Source organism: Thunnus maccoyii, chromosome 15, assembly GCF_910596095.1.
Source record: "Thunnus maccoyii chromosome 15, fThuMac1.1, whole genome shotgun sequence".
NCBI lineage: Eukaryota > Metazoa > Chordata > Actinopteri > Scombriformes > Scombridae > Thunnus > Thunnus maccoyii.
The window spans coordinates 17,087,222-17,111,300 of record NC_056547.1 but is presented as its reverse complement, the minus strand read 5'-3'; the positions used below and the strand labels follow the sequence as shown (position 1 = coordinate 17,111,300).

At 39.4% G+C, this 24,079-nt stretch overlaps 1 protein-coding gene across 2 annotated transcripts; it reads left to right on the top strand.

Annotated features, from left to right (window-relative positions):
• Positions 1-13,317: 13,317 nt before the first annotated feature.
• cibar1 (CBY1 interacting BAR domain containing 1) lies at positions 13,318-19,166 on the top strand. Of its 2 annotated transcripts, XM_042435522.1 has the most exons (9): positions 13,318-13,480; positions 14,116-14,350; positions 14,495-14,563; positions 15,054-15,155; positions 15,327-15,332; positions 16,169-16,273; positions 16,512-16,625; positions 17,498-17,617; positions 18,725-19,166. In XM_042435522.1, the coding sequence occupies exons 1-9, from the start codon at positions 13,452-13,454 to the stop codon at positions 18,848-18,850; spliced, it is 906 nt and encodes a 301-aa protein (XP_042291456.1). In that variant the 5' UTR covers positions 13,318-13,451; the 3' UTR covers positions 18,851-19,166. The 2 variants fall into 2 exon arrangements, with proteins under 2 accessions (XP_042291456.1, XP_042291457.1); XM_042435523.1 differs by lacking the exon at positions 13,318-13,480 and having other exon boundaries at positions 14,093-14,350.
• Positions 19,167-24,079: the final 4,913 nt, after the last annotated feature.

The following is a 24,079-nucleotide window of genomic DNA, read 5'->3' as shown; positions in this document are numbered from 1 at the left end:
AACTGTGGTCGTTCCTGGACTCCTGTCTCAGTTCTTCTGTCAGCACAGCAAGCACTCCCCATCTATCATTTCCATTGATCTACACTAATGACAGATGGTCGTTATGGGTGGGGGAGACAGATTGCCTTCAGCACAGCATGGCTTCACAGGCATGTTCAGGCAGCACAGACTTTGTGTGCGTGTTCTCTAGGTTTACTGGAACATCTTATTTCCTCCCATAAACAAAGGCCCAAGTCTATTTTGACTCTTAATACAGAAAGTGACTAGGGAAGAGCCACGCTACTTAAGGATTTTGAGCATTTAGGCAGAAGCCATGGGCACAGGATAAATGTTTCATTACAGTGTTGTGCAACTTGAAGAAAACACCATCAAACCTTAGCATCATCTAAAAAAATCCATGCTAATGCATCTGTACAGTTATTTTTTATGTGTGTTTATATGTGTCTTTCATATCAATGTCTTACTGGTTTCATTTTAATGTAATTATCAAATAGGAACATCTGTCAGAGTTGAAAAAAGCAATTCTATTTTTTTAGACACCTAAAATCCCATTAGAGAATCTGGGTCACTAACCCATTCACTCATGTAATGCGCCCAGACACTATCCAGATGCGTAGCATGTGGAACGAAGCAAGGATGCTCACTTTCCACGATAACATTTTGCTGAATTGTCACATATTATGCATTTTGTATGGGGTGCTTCACAGACAGAGAGTGTATTTAAAGATACACAAGCCATGTGTGCATCTCAACTGCTACTTCACACGTGATGGGAGTGTTACGTAGAAATAAGCAGTGTTTGTACTTTAGCTTCGCCCCGAAGCATTGGCATCAATCGCCTGGATCTTCATGATTAAGATGGGATATAAAAGTCAAACTCAAAATAAAAATAGGGTGGCAACCAATGGTTACTTTCATAATCAGTTAATTGTTTGGTCTATAAAATGTCAGAAAATGGTGGAGAATGTCTATTACAATTTCCCTGAGTCCAAGGTTACATCTTGGCTATGTCTTGTTTTGTCCAATTAACAGTCTAAAACCCAAAGATATTCAGCATTCTTTCATAAAAGGCTGAGAAAACAAGAACATATTTACATTTGAGAGGCTGAAAGCAATTTCTTTTGAGCATTTTTGCTTTAAAAAATGACTTAAATGGTGAATCAGTTATCAAAATAGATTCATTTTCTGTCAAGTGACTTCAGAGGAGTTTTTATCCACATGATGTCACAGTCCTCAGAGGCAATTAAAACAGTATTATGTTTCAGGTCACACAATAGCAGGGCTCCTTCTTTTGTTTATTAACTGAACCTTGAAAGACTAGCTCTAACTAGCTCAGCATTATTTATTCATAAGACTATGGATCTGCATGAAGCCATGTCAATGCAGCAGTCCTGCTTGAAGAAGTCAATATGTGGTCGATACACACTGTGCATACATGGGAATTATTCATCATTCCTTTGACTGTTCAGTCACCATCATGTCAGTGGACATCAATATTAAACTTGAGTTACCGGTCTTATTAGAGTAAGGAGAGTCGGTAAGTTGTCATTATTTTGGTCAGTTATTTGATACATTAGCAGGTTTTTCTGGCCATGAGGTCAGCTTAAACAATAATTGTATCCTATAGGACCCTAGAATATAAAGAGACACGTACATATATGAATACAAATATGATTTGAGATGTTATTGAATGCAACACATTTATGGATCAACACAAGTTACAGATCATTATTTAAATAAAACAGAGCCTGATCAGTGGTAATTACATTTTTTCTATTTTGGTGAGACTGGACTCCTCTTTTTCATGAAGAAATTGATTGGTTTTGAAATACATTTTGCATTAATATTGATTAAAATAATTTGGGTTAATGATTGATGTTTGAGTTTACAGTGATCCGGTTTAGTGTTTTATGTATTTAAAGTTCTGCTTGCAAAAATCAGAAATGGAGTAAAGATATACAGAAAGGGAATTATCAAAAGGAGATAGTGCCAAGCAAAAAAGAAGATTGAAGAGATGAATTAGCAGATGGGTCGATGATATGAGTCAATTATTGTCACCTAGTTGTGAGAAGAATGAGAATAAATTCATATTTCCTTTGGCAAAAGTAGAGCTTGACAGGACCACAGTTTTCACAGATGTAAGAAGTTATCTTTCTCTCTACAGCGTGCAGTGATGGAACCAAAAGCATGCACGCCACCCACATCTAAATCCACAGGGGCAGAAAGTTCATGTTGGATACAACCATGCTTCCAACAGCTGCATTTGTGCTGCATAAAAATGAGACCTGTATGTGTAAATCTTGCTCTTGTGTGAGCAGCAGTTAGAATAGTGTCTATAATTCAAAATTGTTGTTAGGGTCAAAGAGGGGCTAAAATCACAGTGCTGTCCCAAACCAAACCATCCAAACTTAGATCTTAAAAGCTTGTGCCCTCATTGGGTCCCAAAGGTCCCCAGCACCCAGTGGGGCCCCTTGGCCCCGGCACCAGCTCCATGATTTAGATGAGGCCATAAAAGTCTAAATGGAGATGAGAGGCTAGTTGCTTAATTGACCTTTATTGGGCTTTCTGCTTCATTTGAAGACTGGATATTAAATTAACATGATAATTCAGGCCCAGCGTGTTAATGCCACTATTGCCCCCCCTCACCCCCCCACATTTTAATATCACCCTGTAACTTTTATGGCTCCCATTGATTTAGCACTGCTTTTTATTAACTGCCTTTAATTTTCCATATTGGGACACACTTACACAAAGAAGGTTTTATTCCAATTGAGCGATGCTCTGTTACAGGATCGGGGGTTTATGAGGCCGTTTCTATTAAAAAACCTCCCCTATTCTCACTGCGACATATACAGGCTGTAACATGGAGATTAGATCTAATATGTACAGGGGAGCCCTGGGGTTGGTTACTGGAGCAGTAGATATGGTACGCATGTCATAGATGTTACTGATGTGTTGTACATAAACACTGCAAGAAAGGGTTTCACATAATAAAATAAAGAGGATAATTAGGAAAAAAATTTTAGTTGTATGACTATGAGGAGTCACATTTATGGCTCTGACTAATACCTCCAAATACCTCAAAAAGCTCACACACAAATACAGACACTCACTGCTGTATTCAAAACCTATCTATGCTGTAATGAACTTATTTTTCCCTTAATCTTTACGAGTATAAGGATTTACATACTAGCAATGCTCAAGTTATGTAGCCATCTGAGGTGAAATGGAAGAGTTTTGTGGTCTGGCCTCAACAGTTGAGAGAGCGCTAATGTCCTCTTGTGGAAGCAATGGGACCAACATTTGATGACAGTGAAGATAGCAGTCATAAATAAAGTAAAATTAACGTGTGACATTTTTCCCAGCTGTTGGTCATAAGTGGTGATAGTGGTGATGGTGGTAAAAGTGTCTGACTTAACAGATTTAAATGGTGCACAGCTTTGTGCCTCATTTCAACAGATTTCATTCATCAGATTGTCATTGCTGCATATGTGTAAATGTATACACTTCAAAGTGCACGCACACTGGTGCCATCCCTACATAAAGACAGAAATGTCTTAAATTGCAGATCAACACATTCCACTGTGTTTGATGTATGAGTTAGCAGTGACCTGTACCTCAAAACCTCAAAGCTAGAGTGTAAGTGTGTGTGTGTGTGTGAGAGAGAGAGAGAGAGCACTTAACGTGGAGATGGGACAACTCCACAGAAAGACACACTAGACACAAACAGGGACACACACTGCCAGACTGACAAAAAGCCAATAACCCACCAACACATTAGAGGTGAATTGCTTCCTGAATGCAGCCCCTTTCCCCCTCTCCTAAGTGGATGCATTATCATTTTGTCTGTCACAAAAAAGAGGAGCCAAAGAATATGAATATGCGTTTACATCTGTCTTTCATTAATATGCATGCCTGAATCCACATCTCAACACAAAGCCAATTTTCTGGCCATCTGGGGGATGGCTGGTAGAGGTAATGAATATTCTTTATGAATATGTTTTATTTTGCGAGGTGGCGATACATCATGAGCATGCCGCTATCTTTCGCTTCTCTCGCTCACTCTCTGTTTCTCTGAGCTGCTGGAAACCTTCACTGCACAAGTTGATGAGTTTAATTAGACTGTAAAGAGGAGGGATGGATGGACGGACAGATGGAGGGAAGGTAGGATGGAATGAATGGAATATATATTTTACCATACAGACTCTCTCTCTTTCTCTCTCTGTCTCTCTCTGTCTCTCTCTCTCTCTCCCTCTCTCTCTCTCTCCATAATAGGAGCCTTAATAAACTATGCACCTGCTCTGAATGGTAATGCTGGAGAAAGAAATACAGCTGAAGCTAATAGCTATCATGATTTCTGCAGTAACTAGTCTGCAGTTCTGATGTTCATTTAATTACCAAAGTAACTCATGTGGTACACCTCATAGGATACTCACCGGTTTTACAATATTTTCTGTTTGGTTGTGCACACAAGCAAATTCTTCTCACAAGGCAGGTAGGAAAAACTGAAACATCTGCTAGTTTTACTTTTAAGTTTCTTGGATTGCAGAGTCATAAAAACACAAATAAAAGCTTATTCTGAGAAGACTTAACATATGCAGTCATAAACTATGTAGTGTTATGACTACACTTAGAATTTAAAATTTTGCACTTGTTAATAATTGGGGCAGCACCTTTCATTGAAGGAAAATAAATCAGAAGTTGTGATTCTTGATGCAGGGACCTCTGTCGTCTGCTTTAAAGAACACAGGGGCCAATAAATGAGGACATTTATTTATAGCTAAATGTCCATCAATAACTGAGTAAATGAGGCATTAGTAAGGAGTACATAACAGAAGAAAAGAATCAAACAGATGAATAAAAAAATCTTTTAAATGATAAGATAAACTGATCATTTAGGTTGGTGATAGTGAAATGAAGTATGTGATTCAGAGTTACTGGAGAATGTTGGAGCACTACCCAGTCTCTGTTGATTTCTGGTCCACTGTGGCTAAAGTCAAACAGAACTCTGACTACACTCACTCTTATTAAACTTGTTGAATAGTCTCGGGAGTAATTCCATTGGCTGGATGACAAAACTCCCAAAATATTATCAAATGCAAGATTTACGGTGGCACATAAATACTAAAAAGTTTGGTTCGTTCAGTTGATACTAAGGTGCAAAAGGTTAAAATGCGTGCATATTTTAGGAGAGGAGAAAAGATGAATAGATAAGACATCTAGAAAAAAGGCAAAAAACTAAGATAAACTGGATCAAGGTCTTGGTGAACTCCTGGAGGGATATTTTGAGGACCAGCCTGACTGACAAAGACAATCAGTTCTTTTATCACCTTGCAGATACAGGTGGGGACTCTAGGTGTGGAGAAGACACTTCGCACCCAAATTGTAATCCACCTCTAATGAATATTCATTCCTTTGTTTCAAGGAATCTAGAACTTTCCCTTCTCTAGTGAGATTAATTTTAATTGAGGTTTTATACGCAAAAGTCACATACTTCAGCTCATCACTATGATCAATCAACAGTGATTATAGACATAAAATTGTATGTAATAGTGTATTATATAAAAATATTCAGAAAACATATGGTTGAACAGCAATCCTATTTCAGCATGAAATTCATGACTAATTAACCGTCAAGATGCTTTCCAATACTGCTAATAGATGCACAGAAGTTAAACAACACTAATTTGATCACAACATAATAAAATACAGTCTTACACAAGCAATAACTGTATATTTAGTATTACAACACGGCCACATGGCAGACAATGCATTAAATCTGGATTTGGATAATTCATTCAATTTATATCGTACAGCTATGGGAGTTGAACCACATGAAAACATTTGCTGAGTAATATTAGCTGGATTACTGAGTAGTTGGACAGTTAATTCACATTAATTTAGACTTGGGCTTAAACAAAGAGAAAATGCAGTGTGAAGTCACTTCAGGAATGTGTCCACAATTTATGGCAGGGGTCTGGCAGATATCTTATCTCATGCAATATCATGGTGTGTGCGAGAGAGACAGGGTGTGCGTGTGTGTGTGTGTGTGTGTGTGTGTGTGTGTGTGTGTGTGTGTGTGTGTGTGTGTGTGTGCATGTGTGTGCATGTGTGTGTCAGACAGGGAGGAAGAGAATGACACTGAAAGTTATTTCTTGTTTAATCCTGGTGATTTTTTTCTGATGTGTATTTCAAATGTATTTCTGTCTCTCCAAAGAAACTCCAGTGTCTTGTTCCATGTGGGGGTGGAATCCTCTTGACTTGTGTTCTTTCATGTGCTCCACAGCTAAAATGACCCAAGGGGTCATTAAAGGGGAACTATTGTGCTCATTTCCAGCTCTATATTTTTATTTTTGGACTCAACTAGAGTAGCTTTGCATGATTCACAGTTCAAAAAACTCATTACACACAACACACTTATTTATCTTATACTGGCCCTTTATGCAGTCCCTCAGTTCATCTTCTATCTCTAACAGGCAGTCTTAGCTCCTGTCTCTTTAAGGCCCCCCTCCTGATGAGCCCACTCTGTTCTGATTGGCCAGCTTTCTGGAAGACTGCCAGGGAGCAGCCACATCAGTCGTGTTAAGTTACTGCTGATGAAAACCCAACATTTCCTGCTTTTCTGCTTCAAATTAAAAGATTTTAAATGACTAAATAAAAGGAATTTACAGGAAATTAAACGTGTTCCCTCTGATTAGCAGAGCTTCGTTAGTGGTGCTAAAAAGCGGTCGACGGAACAACATTTGGAGATATTTGGAACTCTTAGCTCAGTGGATCAGTTTGAAATGATGCAGGGAGGAATAGTACAAGCAGACGCAGACACAGTGATGATGATGTTTGATGAAGAGCTGCAGACATCCAGCACACCTCCAACAGGTAAACAACTTATTTTACTTTGCCCTGCTGTTTAATGGAAAAAGTCTCGCGGTATGCCAGCTCAACTCGAGTCATGGCTCGGCGTGACTACCCCCAAAACAATGGATAAATGCCATAATGTTAGGAGAGCGGAGCAGTGAACATGCATGCTGTGCATGGAGCAGATGACCATATAAAGAAATTTGTCACAAACCGACGTCGGCTCGGGCTGAAAGTAGAAAAAACTATTGGAAACCAAGTGTTCAGAGCCACGTGAAACCAGTGCTTTTTGATCACAGGGATTACTTTTATATACGTTATCGTCATTATTTGACACGCTGACCATGTTTAACATGAACGCCCAACATTGTAACATTATTTATATGACTGAATATAAGGAAAAGAATAATAGGTCCCATTTTAGTATTTTCACCTCCTGTTATTAATTTTTTTTTTTTTTTTTGTGGAAGCATGGTCTCTCATGGGTTGAGAGCACCGGTGCTCTGTCTGGCCAGTGTTAACTCTGACACTTTCTATTCTTACTCTCTTACTATTGAGAGGTTTTGCAGATCCTGGGAGTCTCTGAAAAGGTCTATTCAACCCACTATTATCACTTTGGTGTAATTCAAAAGAGAGGAGATTGTCCTCACTACAATTATTAAGATTTTATAAAATATCACAACAATTTCACTTTTTTTCACTCCAGTAAAATATTATGCAATAACCTAAATAATTTCAGGCACAAATTCAAAAACTGCATCTCTGCCATATTGTGAAGTTAAGGTACATGTTACCTAATTAAAGGGCACATACATTTTTATGACACCTAGTTAAGAAATGAGGATAGAGAGGCGGAGAGTAGGATATGTCAGCCTGTAGGCACCTTTGTATGTCACATCGATGATTTAGACGTCAGTGACAGAATTACTGTTGCTTGCACGTCTCTGGGGCCTTGGCACAGTCCATTGGCTAGTGGTGTCCTTTAATGATTTATGATTGAAATTAGCCTGTGAAGTCCCCAGAGGATCCCTCAGAGCGAGCGGCACAGGGAGTGACCAGTTTTATGGCAGGACTGGGAATCAATTATGCTAACGGTGGCTAATGAATGCACTTGAGGGAACTGCTCCCGCACTCAAGGGCCATTTTTTTCCATTTGCATATTGATGGCAGAAGGACAGTGGCCACTTTCATCCGGCTGTGATGGAGTACAAAATGGACTTCTGTGTGTTCCTTTCACTCTTGCTGCAGATCTCTCAGGTTCTTGTTCTTTCTTTTTTCTCTCTCTCTTTCGGTTTGCTTTTTTTTTACATAAATGGTTCAAGCCTATAATATCATGTTCATTTACCAAAGTTCAGTAGGAAAACTGAACCTTACAAAAACCCTGCTATATAAAACATACATGGACATACACACCCACACACATATTATTCTGCCATCAACCACATTTAACTCTACAAGCCTGTCCCTCTTTTTCAGAAGTCTGAGGTAATTTTCAATTAGTGGCCTTCTGCGGTTGGTAGGTGAGCAGCCCTGGAATTGTTCCAGTTTCCTCCCAATGGACTCTGATAGACACTGTATGGTTTAAGAGGAATAATGGTGAGGGCTTTTATCGCCACCAAGGTTAACATGCATTAAAGTCATCTGTTTGCAAAGCTGGACGTCTGGCAACGCTTCCCCTCACTCTACTAAAATGCATTAAGGTAAATAACACCAGACTGAGAGAGAAATCACTTCTGTATGTCTGATGCATCTCAGTGAAGTAAAGAAGGCTATGAATATGAAATGTGCTATGAATAAGTTATGTGGTGGTGGTGACACTGCAAAAGGAAGTGGGTGTGAGATCAAGGCTTTCTCAGAGGTGTTGCCTTCTTCATTCAATGAAATAATGAAAGTGATATTTAAATTATTTAACATGTTTAAAGGAGTAATACAGTATAACATTTTGGGTAATGTGTCTATTTGCTTTCTTGCAGAGAGTTAGATGAAAAGATTGATAGCGTTCTCATATCTATCTGGTAAATAAGAATGGTTAGCTATAGCTTAGTATAAAGACTTAAAGCAGGGGGAAACAGCTAACCTGATTCTGTTCAAAGGTTTAAAAAAAACCCTAATAGCACAGTTGTAGTACAGATGAAACAAAGGATACATTACATGTTAATTAAGTTTTTTTTGTTTGTTTGTTTTTTTACTTTTGGACAAGGCCAATTTAGGTGTTTCACTATTTTTTCAGTCTCTATGCTAAGCTAAGCTAAGTGTATCCTGGCTATACCTTCATATTTACCAAAATATGCGAAAGTGGTATCAGTCTTCTTATCTAACTCTTGGCAAGAAACTGAAAAAGTTGTTTTCCAAAATATTGAACCAAAAAAAAGGAAGAAGCAACAAGCATGTATATGTGCCTTTTAAAATATAGGGAAAATAAATCCCAATTATCCAGTGCTGAAAAATATGGTGACAAAAAAGAAACTATATTACCAGAATCATAGAGTATCATACCTGGGGAATATAAAGTTTGTACACAAACATGCAGAAAGTTCCATGACTGACGCTATCACTCGGTGGAATAGACAGACAGAGGCAGACAGGCAGTGTTGGAGGCTCCCGCTAATTTGATCTGGTGACATTTTCTTCTCCAACTCCTCAGGGGAAAAGAGCAGTGGCGAGAGAGTAAGGGAGTTAAGAGAAGGAGGTGTTGGAGGGAGTAAGAGAGATAGAGAGGGAGAGAGAGAAAGGGAGATGGTGAAGGAGACACTAATGAACGCAGACAACAAAGACCCTAACCTGAGCTCCAAGCCCCTGGAGACACAGAGAGGTTTTTCATTGGGTCAATAAAAGCACTGGACCGTGTCTGCGTTGGCTTGCCCTTCAAGCACCCACTTAACTGCAGAGGGAGGACTTTTGTTCAAGGTTGTTGGAGTTAAAGGGGAATATCACTGAATTTCATATTTGAAATATGTGACTCAGAAACAATGTATTATGGCAGTCTGAGCACAGGGAGGAAAGATCTGTGATGTATTTGTGTGATGACAGTGTATATGGAAAATGTTACAATGACAGCAGAAAAAGTGGATGACAGTTCTGCTGTAATAGTAGCTAATACTTTACTTGGATGTAAAACTGGAACTAAAACAGACTGACATCTTAATTTTCTGTATGATAGATTTGGGACTTTTGCTTTTCCGTTTAGATACTCTCCAGAGGAGCATTTAATTGCATCTGAGAAATCAATTCTTAATTTAGGGGCTGATTAAAAGTTATAGCACCACGAACTGAGTTTGAGGCACAGAGGATGGATATATTTCCCACTGGATATTTCAGGGTTAATTTCTGCAAGAGAGCAGTGCTGTGTCCCTCTGCCAAATCAGAGGAATGTAGCAGTTAGAGGAAGGAGAGCGAGGTTAGCCAAAATCAGCATGTAGAGATATTGACTCTTGGCTTGTAATTTCATTTTATGCACCAAGTGGCAAACAAGATATCACGCTGTTCATAATCCTCAGCGTCCCTGAACACATACACACACACACACACACACACCTCCCACAGACTCCCACTTGTTATTAATGGGGAATCTAAAGCTGCGTGTGAGCCTCTGTGTGGGAGGAGAGCCTCAAGTCTGGGGTCTTCACACCAGGACTCACACCTGAAGGGGGGAAATGTGAAGGGGCAGAGTCAATACACACACACACACACACACACACACATACACACACACATACAAGCACGCTGGGGGACACATACTCGGTTGCCCCACTAAGTCCCCCCACGTCTGACATATGTCACTCCCAATCTGTTCAGCAGGCCACCACATCTCTTCGGTGTCATATGAGGGCTGCACAGGGAGAAAGTCAGGCAGAGAGTGAAACACAGAGCTGAAGATGGAACAAGAGGGCAAAGAGGGACAAAAACAGAAAAAGAGAGACTGGGAGCATAAAAGAGGCAGAAAGAGCTGCTTGCTGCTAGCTGCTAGTGGTTGCTACCCTCTCCTTGCTAATTGGTAGTTTGGAAACAACACCATCTGTTCTTTAAGAAAGTCAGATGCACAGTGTAAAAAGATGCCACCACTTCTGAATACATTTACTAGCAGCCAAGGCAAATAACTCAACAGCCCCGGGCTTCTTTCAACACAAAAATCCTGTAGGACACTAGCGAGACAGGCATCTGTTATATTTGTTGTAATGTTTAGGGATTTTGAATCTACTGCCAAAGAGTCCTGAATAATGTAAACATTTGATGATGAAGACATGTGAGGAGAGATGTGAGTCAGTAAAATGTTTTTGAGTGTTAAGACTCATTGACAAGCAGCTCAGAGTCCACCTGTGAAAATGTCCATTTGCGACCTAGTCAAAGTGATGAATGGATGTAGATCGCCATCATGTGGTTCAGCAAAGCAATTACACTGGTGAAACAGAAACTGCTTTGTCTGTAGGCTCTTTTACTGTAATTTGCGGGTTACAAATTATATATTGTATATTGAAATTCACAAAATTATACAAAAAGTCATGAAATTTGTGCTATGAGACATAATGTGACCCTTTCTAGGAATATAAACTACATACTACAAAATTTGCCAGACATTGTTTAGACAAGGTCAAAAAATGCCTCATTTCCCCCTTTTAGAATGTATAATAACACTCTATAATCAGCATAAAACTGAGGGTGGTTACTTGCTTGTACATAAAAACATGCAGGATACAATGATGCTTCACAGTTATAGATTTCTGATCAAAAATTAGTTGGTATTTTCATTAAAGTATTAAAACGTCCAGGTGTAGTGACCCGTCAGTCCTAGCAGAGGAAGGTTATATCAGAGGCATTAAAAAAAAGAATCTACCAGCATCAGCTGTACCAGAGAGTATAAACCAGATCCTCTTGGGATTCCAGGCACACAGCTCAATGCAATGACCGTGTTTTACATCGCCAATCTGTTACAGTGGGATCTCCCCTGCTTCAATCCCATGGATGATTAAGCGTGATAATTAAGGTTTTTGGACATTTTCCACAGAGGAGCAGACGTGGCAGCTGGTGACATTCATGCATTCCCAAACACAGAGGAGGGAATTACAATGAGGCCTCCATTCATTTCAGTGATCACAAAGTCTGCTTTTGGCACCAATTCAAAAACAGTCAAGCTGTTGTTGAAAAGGACTATTTGGCCCTCTTTGTTTTAATGTCGGCAGTGTACCTTGATCTATTTGGGGAATTATACAAGCCATAGAAAGCAGACAAATATTTGGGATGTTCATATGCTATTGCTCAGAGAAGAAGTCATGAAGATTATCAAATAGCTTGTTTAATTTTCTGGTTAATATCTCTAATAAGCAACATTACTGATACAGTATGATCAATCAAATATTTATGAGTGAAATCAGAGAGCCCAATTTATTTTAATTATGATGGTGCATATGAGAGCAGCCATCTTAATGAGACATTTAGCTTGTAACACTTTCTTGTACCTAACCTGCCTATGTTGGTGTAGCAGGAAATGAAGATACGGATTAACTGGCCAAACATACACAATGTAAATGTAACAGATTTTCCCAAATAGACCTAAGAATGATGATTATACAAGGTGCAAAAACAAACATGTCAGAAATAAAATTGTTGGACACTTAAAAACATGTTGGTGTTGGATGAATGACGCTTTCATTCATAACAATGAAAACATCATTACTTATGTAATAAGAGGTTATGGTCTCAGTTAGGCTATACATTTTGCATTTTTGCAGGCTCCACACTTTCAAACTAGAGACAGAGCAATGTATTTTGCAATGTAGAAAAGATTTTACAGTAGAAAGTGATGAAAGAAGTATTAAGATCCTCTGCTTAAAAAAAAGTAGCCAGTTGGTCAAGGCAGATACAGTTTTAACTGCTTTATACTGTTGAGTAGTTTGACCCATAACAATTCATCATATTTTATAAGTTACCCATATGTTTTATATAAAATCTTAATAATCTAGATTACTAGTGACTATCTAATAATTATTGAATTTCACTTTTTAGTAGCCTACAATGTTTACCTCTGGAATTTAAAAGTAGCATAACATGGGAAAAACAAGTACCACAGATACCTCAAAATTGTACTCACACACAGAGTTTGAGTAACAGAAAAAAACATCAAACAAACTATTATCTCATCTTCAGCTTTGTTAAAGAAACTGGTCAGAGTTTCCATTTCTTTTTTCATCTTTTTTTGTCTGTTTGTTTTTCCCATTAATTTATAACATAATATGAAATAATATCCTAATACAGAAATAAGATTTTTAAAAGAATGCAATTCCTTTCCTACGTTTTCTTAATCATAAATTATAAATACATAAATAAAATGAAAAACAATAGGTTATTTTATAATTATATTGGTTTAATAGGGAATAAAGTTTTAGAGATTGGAAAATGACAGTAGTAACCTCGAATCAGCAAACGACTCATATTCCCAGAATGCATTGCTCAAGCGGAAACGGTATGTGACTCCATGGAAACGGCAGAATGGCGTGCTAGCCTGAGAGGAGAAGCACAGCTAGCATAGCCGACGTTAATTCTGGGAACCAATAAATCTGTCTGTACACTGAATACATTTCATTTACCGCCTTCCTGCAAAGATGAGTCGCACGCCCGATGCAAGAGCAAGGTAAGAGATATTCAACGCGTTAAAACAAGTCCTCTGTAAGTTGCAGAGGAAAGTGCTCGGTAAGTTATCGTTAGCGTTGACAAAAATCAAGCAGCGTTAGGTTAGTTAGCTGTTGTTACATAACGCTAACTTTCACGCTTTACACTAATTACACAAATAACTGGGACTGAGTTATTCATCAATAGGTGTAAAAACAAGACGCCTTTAATGGACCATGATAATCATTGGTAACCCCCAAACTGATTTTTCTTCATCAGCCACAAGTCGCTAAAATGGACTGGAAAAGTTCATAATCCTCAAAATAAAGCGCACATGCTAACGTTTACCTAAGTTACAGGAAAATATATTTTTCTCAAAGGGTAAGTAGCACTAGCTTGTTTGTGTTTGTGTATTAGATTTTATGAAAGAATCTTGAAAACAAAAACGCCGTAAGCTACATGACACCCCCCAAATGTTTTGGTTCTGAAGCCCTGCTACACATAGATTTAGTAAGGAAACTCCTACTCAAATGACTTATTATACAAGATAAAAATTCTATAATTTCTTCCTTGCACAAATATGAGGAACAAATTGTGTGTCACTCATTTAAACTACCAATTGATTACTACTGTTATGTTGTCCTTCACCCTCCCCAGGGACAACCAGACAAGAAAGATCCAGGAAAACATCACCAGTGTCGAGAAACATTTTGGAGAGATGTGCCAAATGTTTGCTGCCTACGTTCGGAAAACAGCCAGGCTACGAGACAAGGCAGACATCCTGGTTCAGGAAATCGGATTGTATGCTGACATGGAAACGCCAAACCTGAAGAGAGGTATGAAGCAGTTTGCTGACCACCTGGCCAAGATTCAAGACTACCGCCAAGCTGAGGTAAAACTAATTTATGTCCCACCGTTTTTTATTTTGATCATAACTTCATATTCACAGCCACAGTCTAAATTTGTCAAGTGAATGTGAGGAAACAAGGAACAGTCTTTAAGACAGGGCTTAACTAGAAAGTTATTTGCTTTACAGGTGGAAAGACTTGAAGCCAAAGTCATAGAGCCCTTGAAAAGCTATGGAGCTGTAGTGAAACGTAAAAGGGTAAGTGGAATAAGACACAAGCAATGTCAGAGTACATCCATAGGCCTGAAACTGTCCCCTGCCCCTGCAGTTGCATGTATTTTGAGACTAAAATGTGTGCTGACCTACAAGAATGCAGCAATTTTGTCACTTCAAAATGAGAAAGCAGTTTGGGTCACAGATAAATTTACTGTCAGTGTCATCACTACATGGCCACATGAGGGCAGTATAGATTGAATGATAACATCCCACTGCCACACCAGACCTCTTGATGTCATTGCCAGCATCTTCCCAGCTCTGCATCTTATTTAGACCTGGATTCAAAGATATTTTCTAGTTGAAAATATCAAGTCCAAATTTTTGCAGTCTTTCTGCAGAATTTACTTGATGACTTGATCAGGAAAAAGTGAGAGAAACCAATTTATGCTCTTAAGTATTTGAAACAAACTGACTAGCATTGTTAATTCTCATAATCACTACTTTGTCCTTTTCTGCTTCTCCATCCATGTAGGAAGATCTGAAGACGACTCAAAGTGCCAGAGACAGAGAAGCCAAACAGATGGCTCAGCTTGAGAGGACCAGACAGAGAAACCCCTCAGACAGGCAAATCATTGTATCCTTGCCTTGTTTCTCTTATATTCTCAAATTCTTCAATATCAAATAGACACAATTACTTTTAATGTTACAAAGAAAAAACATCTGCATATGTGTAGGTAATATCTTGGGGTTCATTTCTTGTCAACAAGCTAATATTTTTATGGTGCTTCCTTGACCAAGCCTTCAGTCTCAGGTGTGTTCAGTGTAATCTGTTCATCTCATCACTGGTGATGTATTACCACAAATATGTAAAATATTTCAGAATTGCATTGAAATGAAATTCCAACACAGTGAAATTCTGTCTATGTTTTACAGCAAAACATCCAGTACGTCATAAACATAGTTTTGACTACATTCAATGAATGCTTGGTTTTCAAAGTCAGTGACAAGTACTGATTTTGTTCCACTCTTCTGTCTCAGATGTGAGGCACCTTTATTTAACTTGCTTATCACTCAATCACAAGCTCACATATTTTTGTCACACAAACTGACCTACTGATCACCCCTATTGATTCTCCACAAGGAATTATTGTCACACAAGTTCCTCACATGCCAACCTGTGCCACCAGTAGGAAAAGAAAATAAGGAGCAGCACCTTTTTTTTTTATTATTATAGCTCCTGTTTTCTGTATGTTTGTGTGTGTAGTTGAGCTGCAGGAATGAAGGAGACACAGGTGAAATTGCAGATGCTACTCCTTTCCTTTCCTGTAAAAGGAGCACAGTAGCGTTTCTATATCTGGAGGGCTTTTGCCGATAGATGGTGCAGGTTGGACTAGAACTGCAGGTCTGAAATTTGGAGTTTCCAGTGTTTCACATCAATGATACTGAGCTTTCAATATTACCAAAACAAGCTAACTCGGGTTTTAAAGTATTTATTTTCTAATTCATTAGATCAACAAGCACTGAAGGATGCTGTTGAATGTCTATGTTTGTACGCCGATGCTTTTCTTTAAAACTTCAGCCATAACCTTTATTGTTAGACTGATATGTTTTGTAGGATGTTGTATATTCTTTTTGTTTTCCCATCAGGCTGAGAGTGAACTCCAGAGAGCCACCATGGATGCAACGCGCACCACGAGGCAGCTGGAGGAGACCATAGACGAGTTTGAGAAGCAAAAGATCCGGGACATTAAGGTCTGCTGCAACCCATATTTTAAGAGCTACAGTTTCAGTTGAAATATACGTCTGGTGAAACAGTGGGTGTCCATGAAGTGAAACCAGACAGTGATGATTTCTTTTTTGTCGTCCACCCACACATCTCAATCTTCCTTTAGTTGTTAAAATTATAATGGTTTGTCATCAAGTGGTCACCAGACAGTTGTGTCAAAGCCTATTAATCACTGACACATTCCCTTTGTTTTTGCTCCCACAGAGGATCTTTGGTGAGTTTGTAACAGTGGAGATGTCTTTCCATGCCAAGGCCTTAGAGGTGTACACTTTGGCGTACCAGAGCATTCAAAGTGTGGACGAGGAGGAGGACTTGGAGGTAGGCTGAGGCTCTGCTGAAGGTTAATCATGACACAGTCATCATAAACTCATTGCTCATACATACTAAATATAGTTCACACCCTTTAACTGATGTGGTTACTTTGAAGTAATCTGCGGTCACTACTGCACAATGAAGATTCATGCTTGCTACTTTGCTTCTGTTTACAATTTGGTGGGAGGTTAGCCTAACTATTTTTCAGAGACAGTGCCTGTAGTGAGAAAATGAAGGATCAATGATTTTCATTGAACGAGGTTCCTCCTGCTGATGCCCTTGCTCTATTTTCCTCCACGCCTTGCCATCTCATCTGTGTGTTTTTGCACTGAATCATCTGCCTTCCATTCATATTGAAGTGAAACTCCTCACCCAGACAAGGCTGTTTTTCAATGACTCATAGTACAGAGCATGGGAGATTGAATCATCTGAAAAAGGCATAATGACAGGCATGAAGATAATCCTGATCGAGAGGTCGCATGGAATTTATTTTCTACGCAGTGAAAACCGTTGGTGTGGTTTTAATGGGAGTTTGTTATGCTATCAGAGGCATACCTTCTAAGATGCTTTGTTTATGTGTGACCAAGGCACATTGCCAGCACAGTTGTTGATTAGCTGGATATTCCAGATCATGGAGTATTTCTTCTTCGTGTGTGTGTGTGTGTGTGTGTGTGTGTGTGTGTGTGTGTGTGTGTGTGTGTGTGTGTGTGTGTGTGTGTGTGTGTGTGTGTGTGTGTGTGTGTGTTTTTCCCCCTGAGACTCCGGGTTTTATGTAACTGTAATATAAAATACCCATAATATTTGTTAACATGCCTAACTTCATGCTTTCATTATTTTTTAAATTCATAAAGTGTAGCACCTCCTACTGTCTTTGACAGGTTTTCAGGAGTTCACTGCACCCCCCTGACTACCAGTCACGCTTAGACATAGTGCGAGCTAATTCCAAAACCTCCCTTGATCGGACCGGGTCCTTCCTGAGTACATCAGGGACCTTACAGGTAAGATGCAGAAAGTGCCTAGATCCTTAATAGCAACTGTCATTCTCTGATGCCAAAAGTTTCCCCAGAAGATCCCTCTTTGAAGAAGTTTCTGTAATGTTAAATGCTTTTTATCTTCCACTTTGACAGTTTGATAAGTTTCATCGCGATGATGAAATGAAAAAATTCCCTGCTTCCTTTTTTTTTTTTTAAAAACCTTCCTCATACCAGTAAAGGTCTTATCAGTTGTGCCAATGCTTACGCACAACATCACCCCAACCATCTCCCAGCCTGAAATTTCTACACATGCCATTGCATGCCAGTAACATCATGCATTTCCTCCTAAGTTCACAGTTTACCCTCAACATCTTTATCATCGATACTGCACTGTAACTTGTGAATTTATGGTATTGGGTTATAAAATGTCTAGACGGGTGTTCCTCACTTTCCCACTATATAAGCAGTATCATTATATATATTAGATGAACTGTCTAGAGTATGTCTCATAGGGCAGGTTCAAATTTAGTGTCTTGTATCTAGAAATGTCCAAATAGTGGCTAGCAGAGGCAGATTGCAGTTCATACCTGTCACCAGAATGCAGTTTGCATCACAACTTGAGATCAAACTTTGCTTCAATGATTATGTTTGTTTCTATGTGTGAGAAACAGCAGTCACTTCTAAACAAAACAAAAACATGCACACACTTGCACTCATGTAGGTAGAAAAGAGGATGGCAGACCCTTTTGCGTACAGGATGAGACTACAGAGAAAATCTGATATTGAAAGTTAAACATGACAGTGTCTATGGCGAGAGTCTATCTTTTGTAGATTATTCAAATACCATAACATACTATCTTAGATTTCATACATACCAAAGGACACATTCATGTTTACAGACTGCAAATACTGAAGAATGTGACCTCAGGAGTTTAATCTCAGTGTGTCCTCGATGCATCTTTGGGTGTGTTCGCACCTGTACCTGTGTTGACTCTTTTCTTAACTCCCTAACTCCCTAGAGGGAGAGAGAAGTGGTGAAGAGAAAGCAGATTCCAATGAATCACCAGTTGTGCTTAATGACTACCTGTTAAGTGTCTTAGCTGCATAGTGACTGTTTATTTGTTGTCACAGCAACAAAGAGCCTCCATTCGGCAGACAAGAAGAGAAGAGGAGGAAGAGGACCAAGATGAGTCTGAGGAGGAGGAGGACGATGACGATGAAGAGGACGAAGAGGAAGACTCAGATGATGAAAATTAAGTGTTCTTTATGTAGGGAAAAAAAGGATATCAGTTATAAACTAACTAACGGTTATAACTAACTGTTTTATAAAAGAAAAGCGGTGTCATTGCCATATTCACCTCACACAGGTGTTCTGAGCAGTATTGTAGTAATAATGTGCTGTAGTTGTGTGATGCTTTGTGAGAGAACATGTTGTTCTTTACTGCTATTTCTCTTTGAAATTCCAGACAATTATTGTCGTAGCTATTTTTTTATATTACACACAATGCCAAACATTGTGCATTTTATTGACCCGTGGTCATTTGTCTTTATGAATAAAACAACTCAATCTGTATGTTTTTCAGCATTCCAATGAATTTCTTTTCTATAATAAGTACATGGTGTACCCTCAGTCACTTTGCATAAAAATGCCAGCAGAGAGGTTGATTGTTATTTTAGAAATTGTTCCCTATGAATCAGCCTAAGTGACAGTAGTTATGTGACGACGGTAGTTGAAAGTGACTCATCTTTTCCACAGACATGCAAAAGTGTTACAAATGAAGCAGGGAACATTTTGCACCACAATGTCTGTACTTACCTGGATATATACATATATATATATATATATATATCAATATATAAAATACAGTATATGTGTGTGTATAACGTGCTTCTGTGCATGTGGAACTTTATGGGGACAATTGTATGTGTGTTACAGTTTGTGTTGTCTGTCACAGTGAATGCCGCTGCCAGCGTGTCTGCTGATGGCTCCGATGTCTGTCTTGCATGAGTCACTCAACACATTTATCATTCCTTAGCTGCTGGTGTCATAGTTAATGCTTTTCTGCCCCTGGTCTTGTACACTTAAACACACACACACACATTACAGATTTGTATCATTATCTCTCCAACAAAGTAACAATATATTCATTTTTACACATATGCACATGCACACATTGTATTCATGGCACTAATGAACAGCCATGCAAGCAACAACACTTTTATTTTAATGTAACAAATATTAGGGCAGGAAAAACCACCCTTACAGCAAAGTCTTATTATCACGGGGAGATAAAAGCTTTGTAGGTGGTGTGTCATCAGCCCTCTGTGCAATGGCACTTTAATGCATATAAAGGTTAATGTGTATGCAAACACAGTCACACTAACACGCACCAGTTTTGTCTTTGTTGTACTGTGGATCTGAATGGCCTGTGTTGCAATGAGTCATCACCTATGAAGTGTGTGTGTTTGTGTGAGCGAGTGAGTCAGAGAGCTTTTTACAAATGCAGATAAACCTAAAGGCTCCACTCCCTGATCACAGAATAGAAGCACGGACAGTGGTCTGTGAGAGAAAAGGGTGTGAGAGAAAGAAAAAGAAGGAATCGTGAGAGAAGTAGTGAAGGAAAGGCCAATTTTAATGAAAGTTAAGACTCAAACGTACATAACAAGGCATGAAGTGGTTGTGAGTCATTGACTGTAAAAAAAGACAAAGGATAAAAAAAAAAAAAAGAACAGGGATACCCATGCAAAGAACCAGATGTGAAGAGAAAAGAGGAGGAGTGTGGGGAGAAAGAAGGACAGTTCAAAGAGGTCATTCATAACCCCAGGTCCTTATCGTTGACTCTGACTCATTGCCCCTCAGCCTCACGCCACTCCTATCAAACCTAACACCCACGGCACACGTCAACCGCTGCACAGCCTCATGCAGCTGCTTTTATGTGAAGTACCTTTCCCTTGAGCCTTATGCCACTGATCTTACTTTGACAGAAGCCTTCCTGTGTGTCACAGGTTTTTTTTTTCTTTGATCGTCAAACTGCAGGTTTTTCAAATACAGTTCTGCAAACTGCAAACCTCAATATCCACAAATAAATGTTACAATTGGGGCCCAGAACCCCTACAATAAAATAACAACTTAAAAAAACAATAAGGCTTTTAGAAAGGTTTGAGAACACCTTTCCTGATAAGTACTGTGCCACAGTTCCTGGTTGTTTTCCTCTACTGAGCCGCCACCAGAGGGTGTTGTTTAAAAGTTTTCTCACCTGGACTGTTAAATTGGGGAAACTGATATGGAGACATTGTGTTCTTTTCAACCTGTGGGTAGCATGTGTGTGAGTGTACGTGTGTGTTTCGTCTGTTATCAGTAAACTCACAATCGAAACAGACTGATTGTATTTTGAAAGCCTCATAACTGAGCTTTGAACTGTGATACAAAAACATCCGGATATGCAATGTGTTTATAACATTTTAATTGTGACACACAATTAATTTGGCCTCCACCCCCATGACAGTGCAGTTTTTGGCAAACAACAACAATCATAAACTGACCACAGCTTGGTTGGGAAGAACAGTGCATTAGCATTCACGGTGTGCAAAGACTGTTTGATCCATAACAAGGCTACCTGGAGCCAATGTTTTGTATGTGCTTTGCCAGGTTAGCACCGTGAAACAGGTGGGGATTCAATATTATAACTAGGAGGCGGACACAGATTTAAAACTGTGTTTAGACGTGGCATTTTACGTACACACCTCTCCACTTTTTCCTCCCCCTTGAAGCTACGTACATTCTCTTGTTGGAATGTATAGGGGAGTGATTCATAGGTCAGATCTAATGGAGTCAGTATCTGTGATGCAGAAGCTTATGATTGGCTCTCCTATAGATATGGCTCTCAAAGAGGTTAGGATTCCCTCGTCTCCCCTTCTGACTCGTCTGCAGTCATCCCCAATGACAAGTGTGTATCTGTGTGTGTTTGAATGGAAGAGAAAAGGCAAAGTGTATGTGTTGTTTGTATATGTGTCAATAGAACTCCTCTGTCTTATTTGTGCAGGTATGTTTAAACACACAAAATTGTGTGTGTGTGAGTATACATATGTGAATATATGTGCATGTGTGCCACAGAGAGTCCCACAGTACAGTTGTTTGGAATATTAAATACAGTGCCTTGCTGGCGGCTGTTATAAAATCAAGAGGCAGCATAGCCGAAGTGTGACTCACACACTGACTCACTGAAAGAGCTGCCATGGCGTGTGTATGTTTCGGTGTATGTGTGTAAGTGTGTGTGTGTGTGTCTCACACTCTGTGGTGCCTCTGGCAGACCCGCTGTGTGTTGCTGGTGTTCTAAGAACTCTGAACCCTGCCACATTCCCTAGATTTCCCACCAGCAAACAAGGTTACATATGTGTGTGTGTGTATGAGTGCGTGTGTGTCTCTTCTGTCCTATAATGGTATATGTATAGTGGATGTGCAATGTCCATGTGTGTGTTTAAGCAAGATAGCATGTTTTCACGTGTAACTACAGAAGTACTGTATGTGTTTCCAGTCATGTGTTTACTATTTCGGAGAGGAGACCTCGAGCTGCTCCTGAGTATATAGCCAACATGTATATAATATAGCAACCGCTCATCCTCCCATATCCCTGATTTATGCACCAACATGAAAGGCAGTGTACCTGTTGTCAAGGGCAGTAAGTCATAACAGTTATTGTACAGTATCTGTCCTGCATTCCAGGACCACAGGTACAAACGTAAATCAGGGATGTTTTCACTTTAAACAAGCGTACAGTATTGTAAATCTGTACATGCAATGGTATGTGTCAACGTTGTGAGCTGTGCTCCGCCACAGTATATCATCTGATGGTGATAAAGCAGAAAGTGACTTCTTATTTACTTTCCAATGTCTTATAGTGGCGTCTCTTGGATATCCCCACTCAGCATAAATCACTGTTAGCAAAAGGCTTAGAGGGAAGTGAGAAACCTGGTGTGGGTGTGTGTTCTCTACAAAGTGATTTTGATGCATGGTCTAATATCCTCACAAAAGTTAAAGACCTGGAAAAGGCCACCCATGCATTCAAAAAGGGCTTATTTATCCAGTTAGAGTTTGTCTTACAGCATGATTAGAAGGTTTAAGGTCACATTCATAGTTAATTACATGCAAGGTTATAAATACATTTCTAATATGAGACATAATGTTCTGTCACATACTATAGCACAAGGATATGTGTGAAGGCATGCGTGTGTCTCAAATACAAGTGCATTACCCCTGTGTTCAGTAATGTACTGTATGTGCTTCAGAATTTTGTGTGTGTGTGTGTGTGCATTATTTATTGGACCTGATATCTAGGTTTGGCCTCATACTCTGCCTCAATAAAAAAAAGGTCATGCCTGCACACTTACTCCAAGCCACAAAATTTAATCTGGACAACGTTTCAATCCTTAGTCAGGTCAGAATGTATCATACTCTGCCTGCCAATCTATCCCACCCCGTGGCTGTTAATGATTTCGAAATCATCTGCTTTCAAATGAATGGAAAGGAGAGTGAGAAAGAGTGCGTGCACTTGCATCTATGTATTGCGCAAGATACTTATCAGACAGAGCTGTGTTGTGATCAGTGAGGGAGGCCTTGGCTCGGGCCTGTACAGGAGCTCACAGTCGCTTCAGCCTTGGCGTATACTGTAACTCTGTGTGTGTGAGTGCGTGTGTGTATGTGCGTGTCTGAGGCTCACCGATCCTACCCTGTCTGCCTTGTTTTTCAGTCCGCCTGTCCCGTGCCTCTCATCAGCCGGCTGCCTGGTATCAGTGGGTCATTATGAGTCTGTTTGTGTATTGGCCAACCTGACTCTCCTGCCAGGTGAACAGTGAGTGTATTTACAGTTGACTAACCACTTCCTAGTATAACACTGCTCTCATATCAGCCATAACCTGCAACCCATCAGTCTTATCTATGCTACAGTTCATTACAAAATCAAACTATTTTTGTAAACTTTAACTCCATAAACAATTCCTGAAACTTGACCACAGATTAATTTAACATTGACTGCTATGTTGTGTGAGCTATTGCATTTGTTATTGCTATTTAGTGTTACTGAAAATCTGAAAGGACAGCAGCAGAAGAAAAGAGCAGCTTAAAGCCACCTGCTCTGTCCTGTGCATTCGACTTAAAACTGCATTTATTTAAAGTAGTTTTGATTGCAGCCACCTGGTGCTTGTTGCCCACTCAGTAACAGATCTTCATCTGAGTCAGGAGCAGAAGACATGAGGCAGAAAGACAAACAGACAGGCAGAACACATGGTGTCTCCTCTGTTTTATTGTTTACCTTACATTCATATTGGCAGCCAAGACTGAAGCAAGGAAGAAGTACAATGAATAGACAGACAGATATATTCAAAACTGAAAGCATATACTGCAGCTCTTATTCAAAGAAAAGTTTCATTCTTATATCCCATGTTACATAGAGGCTGCTACAGTCTTCATGTCTCAGGTAAGCTATAGTT

What these genes read in the sequence shown, in the direction of transcription:
- cibar1 (XM_042435522.1), top strand. Translation starts at nt 13,452, where the DNA reads ATGAGTCGCACGCCCGATGCAAGAGCAAG. An exon ending in CTGTAGTGAAACGTAAAAGG is followed by an intron (nt 14,564 to 15,053) that starts GTAAGTGGAATA and finishes CCATCCATGTAG; the next exon opens with GAAGATCTGAAGACGACTCA. An exon ending in AAAAGATCCGGGACATTAAG is followed by an intron (nt 16,274 to 16,511) that starts GTCTGCTGCAAC and finishes TTGCTCCCACAG; the next exon opens with AGGATCTTTGGTGAGTTTGT.